Source organism: Hyla sarda, chromosome 2 (assembly GCF_029499605.1).
Source record: "Hyla sarda isolate aHylSar1 chromosome 2, aHylSar1.hap1, whole genome shotgun sequence".
NCBI lineage: Eukaryota > Metazoa > Chordata > Amphibia > Anura > Hylidae > Hyla > Hyla sarda.
This window is the reverse complement of record NC_079190.1, coordinates 477,867,844-477,893,855: the sequence shown is the minus strand read 5'-3', so window position 1 is coordinate 477,893,855 and position 26,012 is coordinate 477,867,844. Positions and strand designations below refer to the sequence as shown.

At 41.6% G+C, this 26,012-nt stretch overlaps 1 protein-coding gene across 1 annotated transcript in view; it reads left to right on the top strand.

Annotated features, from left to right (window-relative positions):
* ADAMTS5 (ADAM metallopeptidase with thrombospondin type 1 motif 5) overlaps positions 1–26,012 on the top strand; it is a 104,099-nt gene that overhangs the window by 66,339 nt on the left and 11,748 nt on the right. Inside the window, exons 4-7 of the mRNA XM_056559461.1 lie at positions 11,125–11,408; positions 12,648–12,831; positions 17,934–18,109; positions 18,843–19,018. Of these exons, the coding sequence (XP_056415436.1) occupies positions 11,125–11,408; positions 12,648–12,831; positions 17,934–18,109; positions 18,843–19,018 (820 nt within the window). The remainder of the gene's footprint in view (positions 1–11,124; positions 11,409–12,647; positions 12,832–17,933; positions 18,110–18,842; positions 19,019–26,012) is intronic.

The following is a 26,012-nucleotide window of genomic DNA, read 5'->3' as shown; positions in this document are numbered from 1 at the left end:
AGTATATGCACATCTAAAATATATTGGAAAATATCTTATCAGAGAAAAATTCCACTTGCTCCCAGCACCTCTACCAATCAGTTTGGCACAGCTGCTGTGGCCAGAGGTTCACTGTAAAGCAAGCCAGTAGCAGACAGCGCCGTTGGCTGTGTAGTGGTCATTTTGGGTTACTGCAGCTCAGCTCCCATTCTGTAGTAGCCCAGCATGGTCACCATGGAGCTGTCTGCATTTCACTCACTTCCCAATGAACGGCAGACTATGCTGTGCTGAACAGCTGATGAACCAGGTTGCACGGTATGAGTACTCCACCAATTAGTCATTGATGATCTTAACAATAGACCATCAATATGTGGAATTGGAGAACCCCTTAAAGGGGGGATGTCCCGAAATTTAAAACCAGAGCTAGTTTCTTCCAAAAGCAGTGCCACTCCTGTCCTCAGGTTGTGTGTGGTATTCCAACTTGGCTTTATTCACTTTAGTGTAACTGAGGGCAGGTGTGGTGCTGTTTTTAGAAGAAGTCAGCTCTGTTTTTCTAATCCTGGAGTATGTCTTTAAAGGAGTACTTCAGAAAGTTATATTGAATATTTCCAGTACTTATCAGCTGCTGTATGCTCCAGAGGAAGTTGTGTAGTTTTTTTTCCAGTCTTACCACAATGCTCTCTGTTGACACCTCTGACCATGCCAGGTACTGTCCGGAGAAGAAGAGGTTTGCTATGGGGATTTGGACAGTTCCTGACATGGACAGAGGTGTCAGCAGCGAGCACTGTGGGCGGACTGGAAAGAGCTACACAACTTCCTGTAGAGCTTACAGCAGCTGATAAGTACTGGAAGGATTAAGATTTTTAAATAGAAGTAATTTGCAAATCTGAACAACTTTCTGGCACCAGTTGATTTGAATTTTTTTTTCCTCTCTGGAGTACCCCTTTAACCCCACTTTTATTATATGAGTACCCCTTTCATGATGACAGCTATAAACTGCCAGTGCTGGTGCTGTAACCTTCCCCATAGCCCTGTGAATTAGCATATCACATTTAGTATCTAATAATAACATTATACCAGGGAATTGCCATTATGCAATTGCCCAATATTTTTAACAGAAGCAGGGCTTCATTTTAAGGCACTGCGTAAAACCAGCCCTAATCCTAAACAGATGGGTCTTCGGCAACTTGATAGACACACCACTTTAATATGATGGGAAAGAGATAATAGTCCAAACTTTTACATATACTTATGTACTCAGCCGAAAGATTAACGCTTCTCAGAAAATCATGTTTTAACTTTGGAATAGTAAACCCTGGATTAATATGGAAAAGTGCAGCTGTGCTGTAATAGAGCGCTTAGTGTACACCGGACAGAAGTGTGGTACTGCATAAAATACAGGGAAGTGCCGCTGATAGGAAGATGGGCAGCTCGTGAATATATAGAGGAGATACAAGTTATCGCCTTCAAATGGAAGCAGGCAGCAGTGGCATTCATATGCAGAATCTATAATGGCACAGAGCAGTGTTTCCCAACCAGGGTGCCTACAGCTGTTGCAAAACTAAAACTGCCAGCATGCCCGGACAGCCTTTGGCTACTATATTCTTTAAAGGGTCTTCTGCTATGGGGCCCTTGTAAAAGAATGTCCCAATAGCAAAGATCGGATTGGAGCCCTCCATTCTGGGGCTTGAGTTTGTCAATCTGGAGGATAGACAGGGGATTAAATATAGGGGGTTGCACAGGGTTCAGTTGCATCCTGGCCCAAGAGCTTAAAGGGGTACTTCGCTGCTCAGCATTTGGAACAAACTGTTCCGAACGCTGGAGCCAGCACCAGGAGCTCGTGATGTCATAGCCCAGCCCCGTCATGGTGTCATGCCCCGCCCCCTCAATGCAAGTCTATGGGAGGGGGCGTGACGGCTGTCGTGCCCCCTCCCATAGACTTGCATTGAGGAGGGAGGACGTGACTCCATGAGGGGGCAGGGCTATGACATCACGAGCTCCCAGCGCTGGCTCCAGCGTTCGGAACAGTTTGTTCCAAACACTGAGCAGCGGAGTACCCCTTTAAGGGGCCAATAAGGTATCTCTTTCCTAAATGTAGAGACTAGTAGTATAAATAAAGTATTATAGCTGGGGGACCTGTTACAGTTTTCACCCTGGGGCCCCACTGACAAAAGGGTCTGGTGTTTATGTAACCCTCCAAGTGAACTTTTTGTCCAATTGTCCCAATTTTGTCCAATTTATTCACTAACAATCCTCTGGAGTCCAATCAGGATTGGGCCCCCTGTCTCTATCGGCCCCATAACAGCCATATGGTCTCCCTCTACAATTAAATATATATATATATATATATATATATATATATATATATATACACATATATCCATGTATTAGATACAACTTAATAATTAATCTCTTTCCATGAGATCCTTCCTTGTAGTTCCTGCTCCACAAGTCAAGAATGATAAAGGGGATTTTTTTATTTGAGAGGAAAAAAAACAAAGAACAAACTAAATGTATTTCATTATTCTTTCATGAGACAAGTCTTTCCTTTGTCAAGTCCTATTAGTTTTCTGGCACAGTTAATTATTCTGATAAAGAAATACAAAGCATATTTCTTTATCAGGCTTAATAACATTAACCAAGGACCATGGCAGCTAACCATTGAAGTTCGGTGCCAAGCATTGCTTTGAGCTGAGTAACTGCAGTAAGTTTGTTTGAGGACACTGCCGAATACGCTCCCAGAACTTTTTCATACCGTTGTCTAGCACATCAGATTGTGGCATTTGTTTTTTTCACTTCTTGGAGATATATTTCTTTCGCATGGGGCTGCTACTGATTCTTACGCAACCCATGTAAACTGAATGCCATCCTACTGGAAGTTTGTCCCTGGCCGGCCGTGATTTATATGGTAATGTTGGAAACGGAGTTGCCTAAGGTAAAGACAATGAGAAATTGTCAAATAACATTCATAGTTATGTTGCTATTTATTTATTCATTAATGTAACAGGGCCCATATGTTTTCTGGTGTCGGTGATTGAATTTACTGTGTCTTATTAGGAAAATTAACATTTATCAAATAAACATGTATATCATTGCCTCCATGGCTGGGAAATTGATTCATCTATTACAGAAACTCGTGAGGTTAAACACTTATAAGTGGGAAGTCAAGCAACCAAGTAGTGCCTGAGCAGTAGACTCTTCTTCTACCCCAGATACATGATGGGTTCCATTAATAGCTTCCCATGTCCTAAAACATTAGAGAGAATCCCATGTTGCTCCTGTGACGTCAAGTCAGTACATGGCAACAGTACAGTTATCCAACATCATGTCTAAAAGTTTGATAGACATGATCTTATAGGTTCTCCTTCCTCAAGTATATGATAAGTCCCATTGGAGGATTTCCATGTTCCAATACATAATAGAATCCAGTATTATTCCTGTGACTTAGTCATGACATCACAACAATAGATAAAGAGTACCAACTGCTTTGTGCAGATGTTCAACAAAAATTTTCTGAAGTAGATGAATATTCTAACTTGGGTTCCAATACATTCCACATTATTCTTGTGACATCATGTCATGTATGGCCACAATCAGCCAACATCATCAATATATAGAGTAAATAGGAATTTGTCTATAGGTTTTCCCTCTGCCCCGTGAACAGGCTAAGTCTCATTGGTGGATTCTTATGTGCCATAAAATTAGAGAATGCCAAATGATACGTGACATGTTGTTTTGTTACATGACGACAGTCACCTTACTGGTCTTAGCCCACAAGCTGACCTAGTGTGAATATAAGCTGACAAATAAGCAACATCAAAATCAGGTCCCTTTGGGTTATGAACCCTTCAATTAGTTGCACATATTGAATGATCAGCCAGAGTCACTATCCATTCCACAATTTAGTCAATTGTTTTGCAAAAATCACACTTTAGCGGAGCAGGAGTTGACATTGGTGCACATAGCTAATAACTGGAGGCGGGCCATGTGTCAGTTGCCCAAATAGTATTTTCCTATTGGCAAGTTTGTCTCCTGTTTTGAAATGGGGAGGTCATGGCCTTAGGTGTGTGCGACCTACCATGCATTTGGCAAAGGGTACATCACTGCCAGGCATCACAGCTTGACCCCCAATTTTGACTTGTATTTGTACAATGGTAATTATAAGACACTGTATTATTGTATTTTGTAAAGAATATGAAATATGCCATAGGTAAAGTGTAGACATCAATAAACTGTACTTTAAAGGGCACCAGCTAAAGTTGGTCCGGCATGGGGTGATGGCAGACCCCTTCTAGTCCATGGGCCCCTGACCTACTTCTTTAAGTCGTATATAAAAAGTTGTGATATAGATTGTGTTTGCTCTTTTACTTCTGGTCTAGGCTGCAAAGTAGAGTATGGGGTGGAATCAGGGGTCATTGGCGGTCATGGATGCATTGTTCTGTTTTCTATATAAGGCTGGCTCTTTTTTGCTTCTTAGCACAGGGAATAAACAGTCCAAACTGTTTTAGCAACAAGCTGAGAGCTCCCAGATCTCACATTTGTTGACATGCTCCTGCTCATACATTTTACCTCCGCTGCCAAACAAAGTTCACCGTGCAAGCTGCTTCATGCTTGGTACTGTTAAGCCATCAACTAGTATGCCAGGCTTGTGCTGTTTGCCAGCCATCAGAGGCAGCTCGACTTCATTGTTAGCTATTCAAAAGTGAATAGAGAATGGTGTAAGCCAATTTTGGATCTCAAAAGAAGATTTTCAATGGTGTGCTCCCTGGTATATTAATTGACTATAACCAACCATGTAAGCAAATACCAAACCAACACATCTATAGGGGCAGTGAAGATGTCTGGTCACTTGCCAGTAGAACTGGGCTTTGTCTATAGCAGTCACCTTTCTAGGGTCCTAATAATAGCTACCAGTACTTAGATACCCCCCAAGACTTACAGCAGAATGGAATAGGACAACCAGCGGGCAGTCACAAGGGAGACATATAAGCACATATCAAAACTGCAAGGTAACAAAAATGAGATTTGCAATAATTTGTGTCATTGTCTCCATTCACTTCTGATATACATGTGTAACCATATATGAAAGTGGTGTCTTCTTATGTGGGCCTTTACTCTTCACATACTATGACTACACTCTAACAGACAACTTCTGAATGGCTATTGTATTTTTTCCTTGTGTTTGTGTAGGTTTGTGTAGGTTGTGTAGGTACACGTTCTCAGATTGAACCCATACTCCCAAAAACAAAAGGCTTACTATTACGTGAATAGGCCTTATCAGATATTTTATAGTGGTTATTTTTACTATATGAAATTTAGATTGTGAGTCAATCTCTGTACAGCTCTGCAGAATATGCCGGTGCTATATAAGCAATAATGGTAAATAAATAGCAAATAGAGTATGATAGTTTGCAATATGTATGTTTAATCTTGTATCATACCTGACAACAGTGGCAAATACCCTAAAGTGGGCACTTGGGACATAGGGGCATTTCCAGGGCAGGGTTTAAATAGCCACTGTCTGGACTTTAAGGCTGAGAGGAACTTGACTGGAGGTCCTGAGGTCTGCCAGCCTCTCCTGGGCCAATTCATTTGTGTGAAGTAACACATCTGAAGTCTGTTTTGTTGGGTGGCTGGTAGTAAGCCACCTTTATAGTGATGACAAGTTGACATGTGTAGTTGATGCTTAGACAAGCAGGTTCTGTTTTGATGCCAGTGCAAATGCATCTGTATATAACATTTGTACAATAAAAACAAACTGGAGAAGCCCTGCATATAAACAGTTTCACTGTCTCTGACTGCTGTTTACTGCGCTTTGGCCATCTCTACTGAGCTAAATTCCCACAGTACCTATAGTGTAATGAAATTTAGCATCACGTTTAAAAACATTGGCAAACAATCACGGTGGGCATTCCAGGGCATTCCCCAGTCCCGGGTAAGAGTTTTAATGTTCAGGTTTCCCCTTAGTCAAGTATGTCAGTACTGCTCATAGAAATCATACACTGGTCCTGCTGTATGTGTTTTTACTGTACAATAAGTTAACAATGGATTATATGTTTTTTCCTTAGGGAAATTTCTGCATTTCCACACAGCAGGTGACTAAGGTAGAAATGTAAGGATTTATAAAGTATGCACAGTTACGGTATGGCATGATATATATAACATAGTGTAATGTTACCCCTCTGTGCCAATGCAGCTGCCACTATCTCCTGTATATGCAAAACATGGCTCCAGTGGGATCGTATAAAACCAAGGAGCCGTGCCTTGTCCCTGACTATTCTTGTAGTGTAGGATCATCTTTGGATATTGCCTCCTATAGCCTTATTATGATTACAGCTTTCCTCAGCAGCGCACTTTCTGATTATACAGCAAGGAATTGCTGTCATCACAATCTCAGCTCTGCTATATATATGCACAGGAATGTAATAGAACGCAGCCTACAGTCATCCAATGAGTGGACTCCAATACAGGGGTCGCTAAATAGATTGTTCCAGTAATTACTTTTCACGACCGTCGCCTCCATTAGACAGTGTTATGCTTGTCAGAGGAACCGCGAACAACACACATACCAATTGATAAAAGCTCCTGGAAGCTGTGCTGAATTCTTAATCGGAGTCAGAGGGTAGATGAGGTCACCATGATCCTGTTTTGGAAATTACAGCAGACTGTTTTCACATTGGCCTTTTATACTTTACAGCAGCCTGTTTTAATGTTCCGGTTTACATGTTAGCATTTCTTTTCCATAATACTCAACTTCTCATTTAGGGTTCTGATTTACAATGCCAGCAGCGGGCACAAGGGCACGAGTGTTTGAATCCTGGTGGACCGGTGCCAGGGAGCATTCTTTGAGAGTCAACAGAGCTTTGCTAAATTCCACGGGGGCGCTTGTGTTTTTTACCTTTATTCTCCACTTAAAAAACTGCTGACAGTCATGAAAACCCATTAAGAGACTTTGTTTTAGCCAAGGATATGGAAAACATTAGATGAGGCTTGTTCCCGGAGCATGACTTCAGTACCAAGCCTGTTTATTGATCTCGATCTTTTGGCTCTGCAATCTTGTTCTCAATAAAAATAAGATCTATCGCCTAAACTTCCCTTTTGGAATCAATTACAGGGTTTTAAATGCAGCTTTGTCCCTTAGCAAACCAACATTTCCTTTTTTTATTATCAGAAGGGAGGTTTCCTGATCACAGATGCTAATTTTCTATGAGCTGTACTGGGTTTAGATTGTTTTATTAGATCTCACAAGTTCTTGAGATCTTAAGAACGTAAAGGGGTATTCTGGGATTTTCGGTCCTGGTTACTAATATACTTCATGTATCTGTGTTTGGTGGCTGGTATCAAATGTATTTTCCCCAGAAGTTCTATTTCTGCAGCCTACAAAATGAGTCTTGTCTCGGATCTTTCCCAGCTTGCTGTGTGGCCCGAGATAATACATCAGGTGTTGAAAGGGGGTTTGACTGCTTCATCTGTTGTGTGTGAAGCTGGCCCCCCGATGACTTTACAGGGGCACATGTACGTGTATTCATCATCACACAGATCCACAGCTTGTGTGTCAGCTTGTGCTGTGCTGCAATGGGTCGGGCAACCGATGTGTGGGACAGAAATAGGTCACCTCCCACCTTGAAACAAAGCATCCTGCAGATTGTAGTCTGAGGGAGGCCAGACTACATCTGGAGGCACACTGATTGGGAAAGACTGACCTAGAGTGTAAGGAAGAGTCCATCAGGAGTCCTTCACTGTTCTAGAAGAAAGAAGGTTTCTACGCCAACAAACGAGTGGATTCTTTATTGTAAGAGCAGTGAAACTATGGAACTCTCTGTGAGCAGAAATTGTCATGGTGAACTCAAGAGGGACCTGGATGCATTATTGTAGTATAATAATATTACAGGCTATAGCAACTAGATTCTGCAGAACGTTACGGGTAGTGCAGTGGGTCAGTGGTTAGTACTGTTACCTTACCAAGGGCAACAAGTTTGCATGCTCTCCATGTGTTTCCTCCGAGTACTCCGGTTTCCTCACACACTCCAAAAACATACTGATAGGTGAATATATATTGTGAGCCCCAGTGGGGACAGGGACCATTTTGAGTAATGGGGTCACTTGGTCAGTTGGTTACTATATAAGTAATGGAAAGTTGCCATCCTCTGCATTGACACTGAGGTCAAAAAGACAGAATTGGACATCTCTTTTCCATAACTATGTTACCCCTTTAAGCATAAGTCACTGGTCTAAAATGAAAACAGTATAATAATACATATTCACAGTAAAGATAATAACGGAGCACTCACCAGGTCACTTGGAGCAGTATGTCTTCTTAATTCAAGCTTTAATCTTGCTTCATGAATCCATGTGCTCTGAGCAGGGATGCAGTAGATGGAACCGGGGGAGTTCAGAAGCCGGGTCAGCCCGGCATCTCAACACCCCCCAGTTCCATCTACTGCCTCTCTGCTCTGAGCTCATGGATTCATGAAGCAAGGTTAGTTGCATATAATACTTACGTGTAGCACCACCGGCAGCAGTTATCTCCACGCTACACCTGGACCCTGATTACAGCTACTATCTGGTAGAATTGTGTTTATGTTTTCAGATAGTAGCAGTGCCGGACTCTATACTCTACTGTGATGTCATAGTATAATACAGCTAAAAATAAAATATACAAAATATACAGTAAACCTCTGGCATTATACAGTAAACCTCTGGCATTATATTACTTAGCTTTAGATTCTTGGGGAGTTCGTATTGATTGATAAGTAGCAAAAATCAGGGCAAAGGAACAGAGGATAAGGTAGGTCTGTCTACACAATTTCTTCGATTAACTACAACTACAGCTGCTTTTTATACTGCTTTCTCCTGGCATTTTCTTTTTTTTTTTTTTTAGTTCTTATTTAAGACCAGCTGATCCAGCTAAATGTTGGCTAAATTGTTGCTTCTTACACCTGCTAGAAATAGTGATCGAGCACAAGTCTTATCCTGTCTTCTGCCCTGAGCATTACAAAACATCATAGTTACGACATAAAATGACTTCAGACACGCAGCTACATTTCTTTGTCCTTAAAACAAGTCTTTGGGGGATAACGCGGAAAATAGCAAAATAACACAACTCTCCCTACAGACCCACAGGAAAGAAGTACACAAAAATAAATTAAGAAGGAAGTTGTGACAACACTGTGATCTCAGGACTGTTGGCTGTGGTGCATCTTAAAGGAGAACTCTGCCCCTAGACATCTTATCCCTTATCCAAAGAATAGGGGATAAGATGTCTGATGATGGGGGTCCCACCGCTAGGGACCCCTGCAATCTTGGCTGCGACACCCCAGACATCCGGTGCACGGAGTGAACTTTGCTACGTGCTGGTGATGTGGGGCGGATGCTCGTCATGTCACGGCCATGCCCCCTCAATGCAAGTCTATGGGAGGGGGCATGACAGCGGTCTTGTCCCCTCCCATAGACTTGCATTGAGGGTGTGTGGCAGTGATGTCATGAGAGTGTGTGGCCGTGATGTCACTAGCCTCCGATGCTGCACCCGATGCTCGAAACGAACATCGTTTGCAGCAGGGAGATCACGTGGGTCCCCAGCAGCGGGACCCCCCAATCAGACATCTTATCCCCTATTGATTGGATAGGGGATAAGATTTTTAGGGCGGAGTACCCCTTTAGAAGCATGAACAAGTGGGACAGATATCTACCCCTTTGGAAGCATGAACAAGTGGGACAGATATCTTTCATATAGTTGATCTGTCGTATTGGACTTTCTTGGTCATTGTCAGTTGCTGTTGATGAAAAGTCCTTCATGCTGAATACAGATATCCATCCTATCAAAGGAAGAATGTGCCTGGTTCAGAGATCATGGTTCACCTGGTTCAAGAAACAGCCATCATAAATCCTAACATATAGATAGCTATAATATTAAAGCACATGACCAATACTTAAAGGGGTACTCCGGTGCTTAGTCATCTTATCCCCTATCCAAAGGATAGGGGATAAGATGCCTGATAGCGGGAGTCCCGCTGTCACGCCCCCTCCCATAGGCTTGCATTGAGGGGCAGAGCGTGACGTCACACAGGGGCGGAGGCGTGACGTCACACGCCCTCGGCCCTGTGGTCACCGGCAATCAGACCCGGAGCGAACACGCTCTGGGGACTGATTATAAAGGGGTGCCACCAGCAAGATCACGGGGGTTCCCCAGCGGCGGGACTCCCGCGATCAGACATCTTATCCCCTATCTGTGCTATCCCTTATCTGTGCTATCTCCTGTCTGATAGCATGCCTCTGTGCTCTCTCCTGTCCTATCAGACACAGAGGAGTACTAGCCCACCCTCATTTACTGGACTTACCTTTGCTTCAGCTTGGAAAAAGTCATCATTTTTTAAGCCATAATTTTTATAAAAGAGATAACATTTTCTTATGAAGTATGTAAGAAAGGTTAATGTTTTGCCAAGATGTCCAACATATAAAACATTCTTAATCTGACAGTGCTCATTTAAGGCATAGTCATCCAAGATAATATTCTTTACAGACCAACTATGAACAACAAGCATTTCAAGAAACAGCCATCATAAATCCTAACATATAGATAGCTATAATATTAAAGCACATGACCAATACTTAAAGGGATACTCCGGTGCTAAGACATCTTATCCCCTATCCAAAGGATAGGGGATAAGATGCCTGATCGCGGGTGTCCCAACGCTGGGGACCCCCGTGATCTTCCACGCCGCACCCCTTTAGAATCAGCCCCCGGAGCGTGCTCGCTCCGGGTCTGATAACTGGTGATCATGGGGACGGAGCATAGTGACATCACAGCTCCGACCCCGTGTGATATCACGCTCCACCCCCTCAATGCAAGCCTATGGAGGGGGCGTGGCAGCCTTTGGATAGGGGATAAGATGTCTTAGCACCAGAGTACCCCTTTAAATGATCCATGATATGCAATACATTCCTAATCTTGGTTTCTGTGGGCAGCCAGAAATATATAATTTACACCCTGGTATTGGTAAGTATAAGCCTCTGTCACAAATATAGGAGATTAATGTAGCTAAAAGAGAGTTCAACACAATACTAAAATACGTTATGCATTAGAACAACTATTTGCAACACGATGAATGATGTAACTGAGTTGGTGATTTTGTTTTATTTTTTAAGGAAACTGTTTGCTGGACCAACCAAGAAATCAGATTCTGGGTCCTGAAGAGCTTCCTGGTCAGAGTTATGATGCTGTCCGACAATGCAAGCTGGCCTTTGGACCAACATATACAGTGTGCCCTGGTATGGATGTCTGCTCACGGCTATGGTGTGCGGTCGTTCGACAAGGTCAGATGGTTTGCTTAACAAAGAAGCTGCCTGCGGTGGAGGGAACACCTTGCGGAAAAGGAAGGATCTGTCTCCATGGCAAATGTGTAGACAAAACCAAGAAGAAGTATTATTCGGTAAATATGTACACCTTAACGCTCATTTGTATCATCCAATGATGTTTAAGCAGGTATAAAACCTTTTCTGCAAGTTTACAACTTATCTAAGTAGGGTTGATTGTAGTTGACTGTCACAGTTCAAGGAAAATACCAACTTGCCAACGTAACTTTATCAAAGGGGAAAAGCATAACACCATTTGTGGTCATAGTCTGTGAACAAATATCTTTCAAATTGTCCATATCTTTTCAGTCTGGTTAGAAACTTCCAAAACATTTCTATACCATTTTTTGTGAAATGCTACCATGTATGGAATACGGTCATAAAATCAGCCACATCTGCGATTTGTCTACTTTAAGACAAAAAATTTTCCTGGAAATTTGTCTTGTGTAACCTGATATTCATGATGTGTTTAAGACTTGTGACTTTCTATTGCGTTTTCTTTATGTACAACATTTTGACCCCCCTAAAGTTCCTCTGTATTTCCTAAAATGACATATCAATAAGTAGCATGACTTTGTCCACTATTACAACACATAATTTAGAAGACAGACATGATGACTGCTGATTGGTCGTCAGAAGAATGTGGCTGCTATCTTCCAGAAACAGCACCACACCTGTCTACCAGTTGTGTATGCCACTGCAGCTTTGCTCCATTTAAGTAAATGAGGCAAGTCTGTAATACCATGGACAAGGGTGGCATTGTTTTTGGAAGAGAGAGCATAAATGTATTTTTAATACTTAACACCCTTTAAGATACTAATCAGGGGGGAGGGGGGGGGGGGGGGGGGGGAGTCACAGAAATGCCTGACAAAATTGCTTATAACATTTTGTTGCTACATTTTTGTTGTTTTTGCCTCTTCTTTTTTGTATTTTAAGGGGTATTTTAAGTTACAACTCTTATCCCGTATACAGAGGATAGGAGATAACTGTAAGATTACTGAGAACCCCCACATTCTCAGGAACAAGGTCCCAAATCTTTGTTCTCTTTGGAAATGACAGAAATAGGGAAGTACAGTGCTTGTCTCTCTTTGGTATATCTATAGACATGAATTGAGTGGCAGCACACATGCACAACTTACCTGTCTATTCAAATCAAAGACTTTGAGCCCCTTTTTCTCGATTATTGGAAATCCCCCCACCATCTGACACTTCCCTATCCTATGGATACTGGATAAATGTTGTGACTTGAAATATTCCTTTAACCATAATGAAGGTATTGTCCTGTTTTCAGTGCATTGATTATTTGTATATTGTAGATCTCCAGTCATGGAAACTGGGGCTCATGGGGGCCATGGGGACAATGTTCACGATCGTGTGGAGGAGGAGTCCAATTTGCTTATCGTCACTGTAATGACCCTGCTCCGAGAAACAGCGGTAGATACTGTACAGGGAAGCGTGCCATCAACCGATCCTGTAACGTTAACTCATGTCCATCTAATGGTAAGAACTTACAATTAACTGGATACAATGAGTGGAAAAAATTATCACAAGTGTCTAAAGAGTAACAGATTAAACTGTCTTATTCAGCCACAGTGACCAATAAGAGCTCAGCTTTTATTCAATAAACTGCTCTGGAACAATGGAAGCTGAGGTCAGACAGGTGTCTACCGGCAAAAAAGAGAGTTTTGATAAATAAGGTCCATTATTCCCTGCAAAGAATTAACAAGCAATAGCAGCATGCTTATAATGTTTAAGATCACATACGTCATTATTGTGACTGAAATTGGCCCTTATAACATTACAGCATAATGTTACCTGTACTGCTATTAATTGATTTCTGCCATTTCTTGGTTATATCGATTTCTAGGAAAGTTGAGTGACAATGGATGTGGACACCATAGAAGGCTCCATAATGTTTGGTCATTTAGCTGTTCAAGGGGTTGGAGCTTCAAGTAGAAGGGACACGGTTTCGACTGAAGGGATCATGGATGGATGGTGTCAGCCAAGTGTCAAGGAGGCAAAGTCAAGGTGCTCAGTTGCCACAACTTGGCATACCTCCTCGCTCACCCTCACCTCACAGCCCCTCCTTGAGAACTTTGTATGTCAGTCTAGGAGGAGCGGGCAAGCAAAGGGATGTGCCAGGCTGTTGCACCTGAACAGCTTAGCCCGCCTCCATGGCACTTGGCTGAGAAGTAAAAAGAAGATTTTATAAGTTTAGCAACTACCATCAGCAGGATAGGTTCAGTTTGCTTTTATACCCTAAAAGCTATCCAGTGGTGTCTGCAGCTCTTAGCAGCAAATACAGTTGACAGATTCCCTTTAAGAGCACACTACAATACAGACTGTCCTTTCATAAGCTGATGGGAAGGACTTTCTGCTTGGAGCCACCAATCCCCCACATTAGCTATTTGTGAAGAAGCCATATTGTTAATACTCATTTATTCTGCAACACCTTATATGTCAACCATTGTTTAAAGGGAAAGCTAGTTTCAAGTGCCCTATTACCCTAGAGGTATAACTTATCAGGCCCCAGTACAAATCTGTAACATGGCCCCCAACTATTATATGCCATGTATAATACAAGTGTCCTCATATGCATAGGCTGTTGGACACCTTGGCAAGATGCAACTTAAACCACTACCTTATGTTGCATTCAGGGGCATAAATAGAATCCATACGGCCCCAGAACAGAAGGAAACTGAAACAACAGAAAAAGTAGCATTGGTTAACAGAAGAATAATAGTGCCATATATGAGTGAACCTCCAAAGTAGTTTGGGTTGCATTTGAAGGTCTTGATGGTGGGTGAGAGCCAGATGTGTCTGGGTAGTGAGTTCCAGTGTATAGGAAAGGTACAGGAGAAATCTTGGGGACGGTTGTGTGAGGTGGGTAAGAGGGAAGAGCACAGGCGGAGGTCTTAAAAGAATTGGAGATGATGTGTGGGGTAGTATTGGGAGATTAGGTCAGAGATGTATGGAGGGAACAGGTTGTGGAGGGCCTTATATGTCATGGGGAACAGTTTAAAATTTGTTGGTCGACAGGTAGCCAATGAAGGGAAAGGCAGAGGAGGAGCAAAGAGGGAGGTGGCTTAGATGGGACTGGAGGGGAGCAAAAGTGTTTGATTGAAGGCCACAAAGAAAAATGTTGCATTAGTCCAAGCAGGAGATGATTAGGGAATTTATCAATAGTTTAGTTACCCCTGTCTTTGCATCCCTGTCTAATAGGGAATTCTAAGCTAATATACCCATACTGTAATTCAGGATTTCCAGCATTTAGTTGCTTTGCCTTGCTTGGGAGTGTCCATCCTGTCTACGTGTTACACGGACAGCCCTTTCATTTCTAAAGGTTTTCATGCAATGCTAAAATCCCCCGGTGGTGGCTCTGCTGGGAAATTGAACACTTACCACAGGTACCATAACAGATTAGAGCTCATTACTTGCATACGAGTAGTAGGACGTTCTGTGCTCAGTATATTTTCAGGGACACTTCTAAGCATAATTTAATTTCCTGGACCTTAGTAGCCCCACCGATACACCCTCTACCACCCCCCATCGCTTTTAAATAAATAAAAAAAAAAGGAAACAAAGCACCAGCAGCATGATAAGCATGAAGCTAATGATACGGCAGAAAATATATAAAGTATCTTCATTTTCTCCCTCAGCATGTGTGAGCATGAGAGGAATCCATGTGGTCGGCTAACTACAGCAAATTAAATTTTACTTTATCCAGGGATGTGAACAGTTAGGTGGAGATATTACAAATACATGATCTAATATTATCCCAGTGTTGTGAGCCGGTCCCTGCTGTGAAAGTGTCACTCTTAATAGAAAATGTTGTAAAGTCTCATTAGTGCCTAGCGTCTGTTTTACAAGCATACCAAATGGACTGTCAGAAGACAGACGGATTGTATACCTCAGTGATTCACTTCACAGAAACCGAGCGGCTAAATCATACTGCAAAGTAAAGAGGGAAAAACAAATAAAATGCAAATAGGCCGAGAGTAAATGACGCAGCATTATTCACCCGTCTCACCTCGCCGGGCCCACGGCCCTCCATGCTTATTTAATTTAAGGGTTGAATAATTACAGGTCCCATTGAGTTTCTCAAGTTAAGGTCAGTTGTCATGTTACAGGTGTGAAAGTGATATATCACAGGTGTCACAGTAGTAAAAACACAATAAATCAAAGTGTGAGTCTATTTAATGGACAAAGTGTTCACCATCCATTAGTTATTCCCCCAAACTGAAAAACTTAAAAAATATCACCACAGGTCTAGGCACATTGTAGCAACCATAGGGGTCTTCACTTCTCTTCTACTTTATACCATAGATAGGGAAATGAAGATTGGCTAAACTGGACAGAAGCATTGCAATGCTTTGTGTTCCCAACTATATAAGTAAATATGCATGATGTTTCTTTTTCTTTTAAGTATACCCTTTTAAAGGTTTTATGGTGTCAAAAAGATTATTGTTTTGTAGGGGGGGGGGGAAGGAAAAGGTTTGAAGAGTTACTATCATTAAAAAAAGGATGTCAAAGTTTGGATCACATTGGGTCTTACTCACTATGATCCCTAGTTTTAAGTCCGAGAAGTCTGCGGCCGTTTGGGGAGTTGAGTGCGATGCTGCAAACTTCTTGGACTTAAAACTAGGGATAATAGTGAGTAAGACCCGATGTGATCCAAACTTTGACGTCCTTTTTTTAATGATAGTAACTCTTCAAACCTTTTCCTCCCCCCCCCCCCCCCCTACAAAACAATAATCTTTTTGACACCATAAAACCTTTAAAAGGGTATACTTAAAAGAAAAAGAAACATCATGCATCTCAGGAGTGAGACCCAATGTGATTAAAAAAAAATATATATATTATATGTATGGGCACCATGTCAGGTGTTTTTTTATAATATAGCAACCCTTTAATTGGCCACCAAATATACATTAGAGAAAGGTTAGCCAAACCTTCAGATTTTGGTGGGACCAATCAACTATCTAATCTGTTTCAATAGCTAAACAAGGATCAGGCATGCTGAATTTTAACACTTTTGTTCTCTTTGGAGATACAATGCCACTCTTTAAACTTTTTTCTCCTGTCCTAACTTAAAACAGAAGGGAATAGCTATTGGCCAAACAAGTACTCAGTGATAAGCTGTAGGAGGTGTATGGGTCACTCTTAGACCAGATTGTCCAAATGTAGAGAGTGGTATTTTAAAGGGGTATTCCGGGCAAAAACATCTTATCCCCTATCGAAAGGATAGGGCATAAGATGTCTGATCGTGGGCGGCCCGCCACTTGGACCCCCGCGATCTCCATGCAGCAGCCCACATTCTATGCGTAGCTGTGTCTGCAGTTTCAGAAACTGCTGGGCTTCCAAGATGGGGACGTGATGTCATGCCACGCCCCCCTCCATTCATGTCTATGGGAGGGGGCGTTTCGGCCATTATGCCCCTTCCCATAAATATGAATGGAGGGGGCGTGGCATGACGTCACGTCCCCGTCTCAGAAGCCCAACGGTTTCCAAAACTGCAGATGCAGCAACGCATAGAATGCGGGCTGCTGCAGGGGGCTAGGGGATAGGGGATAAGATGGTTTTGCCCGGAATACCCCTTTAAGAATGCATTGACAGACCAGTTAACAGCCAATATCTCATGACTTTCTTTTTTTTACTATTATATGTTAACAATCTCTTAATGTAACCTATATAAGTTCTAGAAGGATATGTCTACTTGCTGAGTTTTACTATAATGTCGGCACTTGCCCTAAAAGACGTCAAGGACAGTTTTATCCTAGCAGAGGCTTTTTTGATTCTGTGGCCTTCAGTGCAGGCCATCAGATGCACGGTCAGGCCGAGGCCTTAATACAGATGCAAAAGTCCATTCATAATAAATCAGTGTAAAAACGACTTAAATGAGTATTGTAACCAAAAACATTGATGGCTTTTCCATAGGATTTATGTCTGTTAGGCAATCCAAAATGGCTGGAATATGCCAAGGAGATGAAGCAGGCTAATATGTGGGCCACTCTCTCTATTACAATCCGTGAGAGTTACAGGGGCTGCCCAGCATTTCCTTTCTTGGCTAATGACAGACCTTTAGAATTGCTGACAAGGTCATTGGGCAACCATTAGGACCCTTGCCTTTACAAATTTGTTACATATCTTATGAACAAGTTGTTTGTTGGATATTTCAGGTTGGGTTTGTAAAATCATATAAGTGAAGCAATGAACATATCTTGGCATGCAGAATTGGGCAAGAAATATAGTATGCTTTATCTGCACCAAGCTATTCTGAAATTGGAAGCAGAAGGTTTCCAAGAAGTGTAAAAACATGTCTTTGGCCCTTTATGGTAATACATTTGGAAATCACTGCCCAAATTACCTATTTTTAGGCTGTGTCCCTGCATATTTGTCATCAAGGACAGAAAAATATCTCAAATGACACGTTTTTTTAACTTTCTTCCTGCTGTGAGCTGCCCCTGTTTTTTTCGGTAGAAAATATGAAGGCAGGATACATTCACAAGACTTATTTTTGGTTCTTGTTCTAAGTAAGTACAAGAAAGTGAAAAATGAAAGGAGGATATAACATTAGAACTTTATTTTCTCTTTCCCTTAAGCTAAATCATTCCGACAGCAGCAGTGTGAAGCGAGGAACGGTTACCAAACTGATGCAAAGGGTGTGAAGACATTTGTTGAGTGGGTTCCGAAATATGCAGGGATTCAGCCAGGAGACGTCTGCAAACTGATATGCCAGGCTAAAGGAACTGGATATTATGTTGTCTTTTCACAAAAGGTAAACATTTTACAAACAATATAGAAATCTGTAAACCTAGACCAACTTCCCTGACACAGATTAGACAATGGTACACAACATGGGAACAATGGACATCAAATATCGAGTGTATTTACTATGCAGTGCATACAGATGTAGCAGAGGTGAATTTTCCATTGCACTGTAATTTTTTGTGATTTCCTGGCCTAAGTTACATAGTTTTAAAATTCAAAAGGTTGAATTGGGGGCCATTGAAAAAAGACATGAATGAAGGGGGTGTGGCATTACGTCACAACCACAGCTGCCCGAACCCAGCATTCCAAACAAAATACTCAGAATGTCGGGTGTCTGCACACAGATCGCGGGGGTTCCCGGCTAGACCCTTAAGATCAGACATTTTATCCCCTATCCTTTGGATAGGCAATTAAATGTCTAACAATGAATGGAGTGATGGATGTTGTTTATATATATAAATGATTGGCTTGATCCACCTAGTCATTTCTTCAACCAATCATAGTCTAAGGGATTAACCAGTAAATGGAAACCACAGGTGGGTCATATAACATATCTGTTCTCGAATTCAAGCTCCAACTCAACTGAGATGAATGCAATCCTTAGTAGTAATATCAAGCTGGTTTGAAGAATATCTATTTAGAAATAATTTTGAAGATGTTAGAAGCCCCTTAATATTCATATAGTTTTTGCACTAAAATTCTCCAGTATTGTAAAAATGTCCTTGTTCTTTACTCCATAGGTGACCGATGGCACTGAATGTAGACCATACAGTAATTCTGTTTGTGTAAAAGGGAAATGCGTCCGTACAGGGTGTGATGGAATTATAGGATCGAAGCTTCAGTTTGATAAATGTGGAATTTGCGGAGGAGACAACTCCAGTTGCACTAAGGTCATGGGAACCTTCACTACTAAGAGGTATTTGTTATGTATGATGTCTATTCAATTCCTGTGGAATGTTGTGATGGTGAAGATCTGTTGGATGGAACCACAGTATGCTCTGAGATGTCATTCATGCGTTCTCTGGTGTGGACTGAAAGATACGAATTCAGAACCAGTCTATGGAAAGCATAAATTTTAGATGGAATTTATGCTTTTGATTCCTAAGATCTTTGGCTGGGTTCACACTACGTTTTAAGACTATAGGAACCGGATCTGGCTTGGGGGAGTGAAAACAGGGCACTCCCGTGTCCCAGCCGGACCCGGCCCGGTCATATAGGGACTCCGGTCGGCTCATTTTTGCCCCATATCCGGTCTTGTGACCGGACCTAAAACCACGGCATACCACAGTTTTCGGCCAGGTATGAAAACTGGATACGGGGCAAAAATGAGCCAACTGGAGTCACTATATGACTCCGGTCAGCTCATTGAAATGAATGAGACTACGGGCTGTATCCGGTTCCAGTAGTCTCAAAATCTAGTGTGATCCCAGCCTTTCTCATATTCATTGAAAGTTATAATACATAGGGAATATTAAATATACAGCATAAAATAAAATAGAGAGTAATTTGTATTAAGGCTAAGTTCACATCTGCATTAGAGTGTCCATTCCTGCAAAAAATTAAACCTGAACTGAACAGTCCATTGCACAACGGACACCAATGTATCCCAATAGATCCCATTACTTATATGTGGTCCATCTCATTTCCTTGATGTCCATTGTTTTTCAGGATTTGAGCAGAGAGAAAAGCTGCAGCATTTTTTCCTCTAGGGAGCTTAAGCCCTAATGTGAAAGAGGCCTAAGCAGAAAGAATTCAGCACTTCAACTCCTGTTTAAAGCCACTTTCTTTCTTCAAATATCGTTTTAGACCATACTTGAAACAGTTAAAACAGGTTTAACAGCAATTGTATGCATCTCAATTAGGGATGAGCGAATCGAATCTGATGAATCCGAAATCGTTACGATTTTCAGGAAAAATTTGATTCGCAATTCAGCGAATCGTCTGAATCAAATTTTTCTAAAATTTGCTCATAGCTAATCTCAATCATACAGTCTTTTATCACAGCATAGGAAAGGGTCTGTCTGTCTGCAGCCAATGCAACGCTTGTCTAAAGATACCCTTACATACTATAGGTGCATTATCTACGCCAATTTGATCAGTCGTTAGCTATGGCTTAGTGTATTAATGGAATACTAAAGGCAAAACTTATGCCTAGCGCTGTGACTTTAGAAAACAGTGCATGAGACAGGGATTTTCCTTTAGGTAATTTTTCTATCCTGGTTTTCACGGACAGCACTCTTAGACTCTGGGCACAGAGTGTTTCTTCAAATACCATAGACAATCAATGTCATACTGCACTTTTTGCATTCTCCACAAGCACACATAGGAAAGAATAAAAACACCATGACCAACAAGTCGTGGCCTCTGTCACTTATCTTCCTCTTTCTGCCAATGGAGGTCAAAAATGGAGGGTGGTATGTATAAGTCCAGACATTGTAAATAAGCTCTCCTCCAGAATAAAGAAGTCTCTCTGGTGCCACCTTTAGGTAGATACCCTGTAGATTGAGGCCCAACCCATGAAGCCTGGAAACAGGAATAGGGTTATTTGTCGAACCAGAGTCTCCATGGGGAATTGCCTTTAAGACATCATACTAGATCTCCTCAATGAAAAGTATTGCACCCTAAAGTAGTACAAAAGACTTTGCATCAACCAACCAGTATTTAGTGATTCTTAAAGTGGTATTTGAGCCCCTAAAAAACGTATCCCTTATCCACGGTTCTAATGAGCTGGCAGAATCGGGGCCCTGTTCTTGAGATCAGAGGTCCCAAATTACCCCCCCCCCCTCCCCGGCGATCAGGTACATAACACCTTTCCACAGGAGAGAGGATATGTTTTAGAATCTAGAACACCCCTTTAGGAGCCCTTTTCAGAGAAACTTTCTGACTTCATGCACCTGGTATGATAGTGTTATGGCTACCATACACCATGATATGTCACGCCTTTGTGCAGCAGCTATGATGTCCACCTTCACAGGACACAGAAGCTACAATTTTTGGAATTGCTAGCCACTCTTAGCTCTTAGGATTTCAGAATAGCTCAGATTGCCATTTAAGCAGATATGTCTCAAAGTGTTACAGTTTCTTGACTATACGACTTTATTGGTCTTTTTTTTTTGAACATTCAGCACTATGCTAATAGACATCTTCACGTCACATTGCTCCGAGACTGCAAAGGTTGGTTTTAATCTAATGTGTTCTGCCCATCTATCCAACTCTAAGTTCTCAATGCAGTGGAGCTAAACAGAAGATATTAAAATGAACTGAGAAAGTTACTTTAGAAAGTCTGCAATATGGGATCTTTATCCTGCAATGCATCTCCCTTCACTCAACTATGAAAGGCGCTGAATTTGCTGGGGCCTTTCCTCCTCCAGATACTGATGGAGACTAAGTACTTGTAATGTAAAAATACAATTTGAAAGTGAATGAAAAGTGAATTTCTTAGCCTGCAAATTGGCCTTTACTGCATGCACTGCTAACACTATGCACTTGTTTAAATGGCCTTGGATCTCAATCTATGGCATTTTAGAGAGTCATTTAAATGTTACAGAACTCGACTCAATAAAACAATATAATTACCTATGACTAATGCAGCAGCTTCAAATCCCCTGATACTAAAAATCTAGGAAGCTAAACGATGCCGGGTAACATCTTCCTAACACTAGACAGCATGTACCCTATATTTACATACATTTACATACATATTTACATATATTTACATTTATATTTACATACATTTGAATAAAAATTTTCCACTGATATCAGAACGCAACAAATGCTGTTGTGGTTGAGGTTGTGTCTGAGTTCATTTGAAGAACCATTACCTGTTCCAAACCTCCAATACTCCAATGGTGCAAATAAAAGTGAGGGGGTCCTATTATGGTTCTGGGTTTTGCCACCCAGGACACATAAGCTTGGTGCTTGTTTCTCACTTCTTGCATATCCCCCCATCCTTACAGTTCCCAATCTGACTTGCTAACAAGTGAGTTCCTCTGGGGCATAAGGTTTCACAGCTTCTCACAAACCAGTAGGCGAAAAGGATGTGGCCAACCATGACTGCCCTCTCTTCCCAAGGGTACCTTCTTATTGGCATTGCCCTCACCTTTGCCATGCAATGCTTTGCTTCAATGTAACCTACACTTGAATAAATAGTGACTAGAGATAAGCAAATCTTCCCAATTTTTTGTTGGGGGGTAGATTATCTAAAATTGGTCATTGGATTTATACATTCTGTAGTCCCCTAAAAATAGTACATACCGGGGCAGGGACTCATGCCAAAGACAGGAGTCCCTGCTCCTGTACACATTATGTTTTACCACTTATTTAACATTTCCTGGTTGAATAGATATGGTCAGTAAACGATGATGCATACTGCATCACTGATCACCTCTGGGCCAGAGGTGAAGCAGAGATTTATACCTTGTTCCAGATGCAGTTTATCCAAAATAAATCCAGTTTATTTATGGTTTTAGGCAATATAGAGTTTTTGATTTGTTTAGAATCAATTTGTTTTTCTTGAATTGTGACTGACATGAACTGTAATCCTTCCTGTTTGAAAAGGTGTTTTGCAGAAGCTCAAGATGAGTACTGTACAATAATTTAATTTAGAAATGATTGAACTATTCAGTGACCCCCATTTAAAAATAAGTGACTTTTTTTGTCTTATTTGTATTTTTCCAAGATGTAAGGATGAGCTTGTCTGGGATCTGTCCTCATGTACACTGCAATACTGTATTATAGATCTGTGCTGTATGGATCCAATCCTTGATACACTAGTTGGACTCCACTGTAATACCAGACATAGTCCATGTAAGGTTGTGGTACTGTTTCTGAAAAAAGCAGGCATATTTTTTTTAATAGTCACATAAAACAGTTTTAGGGTACGTTCACACATACACAGATTTGATGCGCAGGATTTTCTGCTGCAGATTTCAATGTAAACTAAATGACTGAGCACAGCTTCTAATCATGCAGATACAAATCATGCGCATCAAATCTGCACAGGATACTGTATTTGTGAACGGGCCCTTAAGAGAATAATTGGCTCCAGAATATATCTCTTATTGTATTCTAAAGAATCAAAAACATGCGAAAAGAGTTTGTATTATCCAACGCATAATTATATTATTACATTCCATTATAACACATTTAGTATCTGGCACCAAACACTATGAGCTCAGTTTCCAGCATTGTGGCTTTGTGGCCTTGAATGAATCAGTTTCTTGCCATAAGTAACTGGCCTTGCTGAAAATAATTGCCCAATCCATCTGATTTATTGAAGGTTATGTACAAAAGACAGCTAAAAAACAACCGGGCACACTCTCTAAACTCAAAACAAATACATCAAATAAATTGGATGTACTCTTCTTTGGCTGGAAGGAAGACTTTATCAGTTACTTCTCTTCCTAGCTTTAAGGCCACCCACCTGACGTTATCTAGAACAATGCTTCATGCAAATAAATCCCATATTTATTAGAATGTAATAGCAGGTATTTACTTTAGTAATCTATGTTTTTGTTAAGATCATTGGCCAGTGCTAACATTATAAAACCACCATCTTTACTCAGAAACTTGAGCTGACCATACATTTTAGATACGTATCATCCAAACCCAATTTCACTTGGACGGACCAACCATATAATTACTTCAATAAAAGATGTTGGGGGGAGAGATGGTTCGGGCATGTGGGAATTCAACTGCCGAATCCTCTTGTTCCCGGATAGATAAGCCACCACCAGAGAAGTCTGACAGTACCGCTCTTCACTCTTCCCTTTAAAGCATACCTATCATTTAAAGAAAATAAATAAATCTATAAATCCTGCGTAGCTTGATGATAGCAATGTGATTTTAGTGATCTCACTGTTGTTATTGAGCCCCTGAGAGTACTTTCTTTGCAGGAGCACTTCTGCCATAAGGCGGGTTAATAGCAAAACATAGCGAAATCTAAGTTTCCCCCAAGTCTTGCCCTTTATCTGCTCCAGGACTTCAGCTGCAAGGGGAAATACCAGGTCACTACCATAACAGTCATCCCCATTATGGGGCAGCTGGCCTCACAGGCCAGAATGCCCTGATGCCAAGCATCATGGATACAGGCTGGATGGGTAAGCTGGCGCTGTGGATGGTATTAGAACAGCAAATAGAGTGTGATGCAGCAGAGCTGAAATGGTGTTTTCAGCAGCTCAGAAGCAGCCAGGTGTTATTTAGCTACAATGTAGCTCAGCGTTCAAAGGCATGGTTGACAATTTGGGTCATACACTGGAGGGCAACAAAGTACAGGTGAATCAGGCAGAGACAGAGTCGGGAAACAGGCTTAGGTCAGGAGAAAAGGAACACAGGAGACAGGAACCTTCGCTGTAGAAAACTACAATTTTACTCAGGTACCTCATGAAGAGAGGGGTGTTCTTATATACGTGGTGTATGGCAGGGATTGGAGGAGGAAAGGATCAGGGACACTGCACGGACCCTTAAAGCAACACTTGTGCACACACACAGCCCCTACAGTTGTTTGAAACATCAGTGACCATTTCAGAACACATTGTTCCGAGCATTCATGTTTAGGTGGGGATCAGAAGAGATAGCTCTTGGCTGAATGGACATTCAGTCAATAGCTATCTTATAGATATGTCCAGCTTTAGTTAGCTTGTAGACTTTAAATTCTTATGAGTAGGGGAGGCTGTGCAGCCGTAAACTGAACCTGACCTGCTGTCCATACCTACTTGGATGATCTACCCCAACTAAGAGCCCACAACTTAGCAACAGCCCCTACATGTCTACTTGAATGGGGCTTAACTTAAAAGCGTAGTCCAGAGTCAGAGTCCAGTGAGAAAACCAGAAACAAGCCAGGGGTCAGAACCAAGTTTGCATCCAAAACAGTACCAGAGAGCAAGTTGGGTCAAAAAAAGAAAGTCTCTTCAGATCCAATACAGAATCCAAGGTCAGAAGTCAAGGAACGGGCTGACGTCAGGGATCCAGGCCTTGCACAACTACTCCACTTTTCCTCTGCATGAGTTTTGATTAGTTTACCACACTGTGCCTTATACCGTATATAAAATGATGCAAGTATTTTGGTATTCGTCTACAGTTATTCTCTTCTGTGTGGTCTGCTGTGCATCAAAGATATCCGTACATCAATAGGCATTTTCATTTTAGTCCGCTGTAAAAGAATTTGTACGTTAGTTGATGGCTTGTAGACTATTTTGGGAAATCTTGAGCTGGTGGAAATGTAATTAAAGATCTTGGCCTCTATTGAGCCAAGGAAATTCTGTTTTTAAGGCCCCGTGCCCAAAATTTTTTCTCTCGCTTCAAACATTTGGCTGCCGTGTTATGGAAGAAAAAATATGTTATTTTCATACTAGAAACCCAAACGCCACACCAGGATTTACACATACAGCCACCCTAGGTTTACAATTAAAGCCACTCTTGGTTTAAGCAGTGTTTCCCAATGAGTGTGCCTTCAGCTGTTGCAAAACTACAGCTCCTTGGCTGTCCGGGCATGCTGGGAGCTGTAATGTAGCAACAGCTGGAGGCACACTTGTTGGAAAACACTAGTTTAAAGGAATACTGTAGGCAAATTGGACAACTTACAAAAGTTTGCTGACACTCCTAAATATACACTGGAAAGTGGAACATTTACAGACATCTACTATGTGAATAACAGAAGAAACAGTTCTATAATGCTTCAGAGTCAGACAGGCGGGATCTTCCCTCAAGCTTCCTGTTATGGCCCTGCCTCTCACCAATGATTGACAGCAATAGTGAGTTTCTGGAACTGTCAATCATTGGGGAGAGGCAGGGCCATAACAAGAAGCTTGAGGGAAGATCCCGCCTCCCTGACTCTTCAGCATCTGGCGGCCAGGACATTAAAAAACTGTTTTCTCTGTCACGCACTTTGCAGAGGTATGTATTCTCTCCAC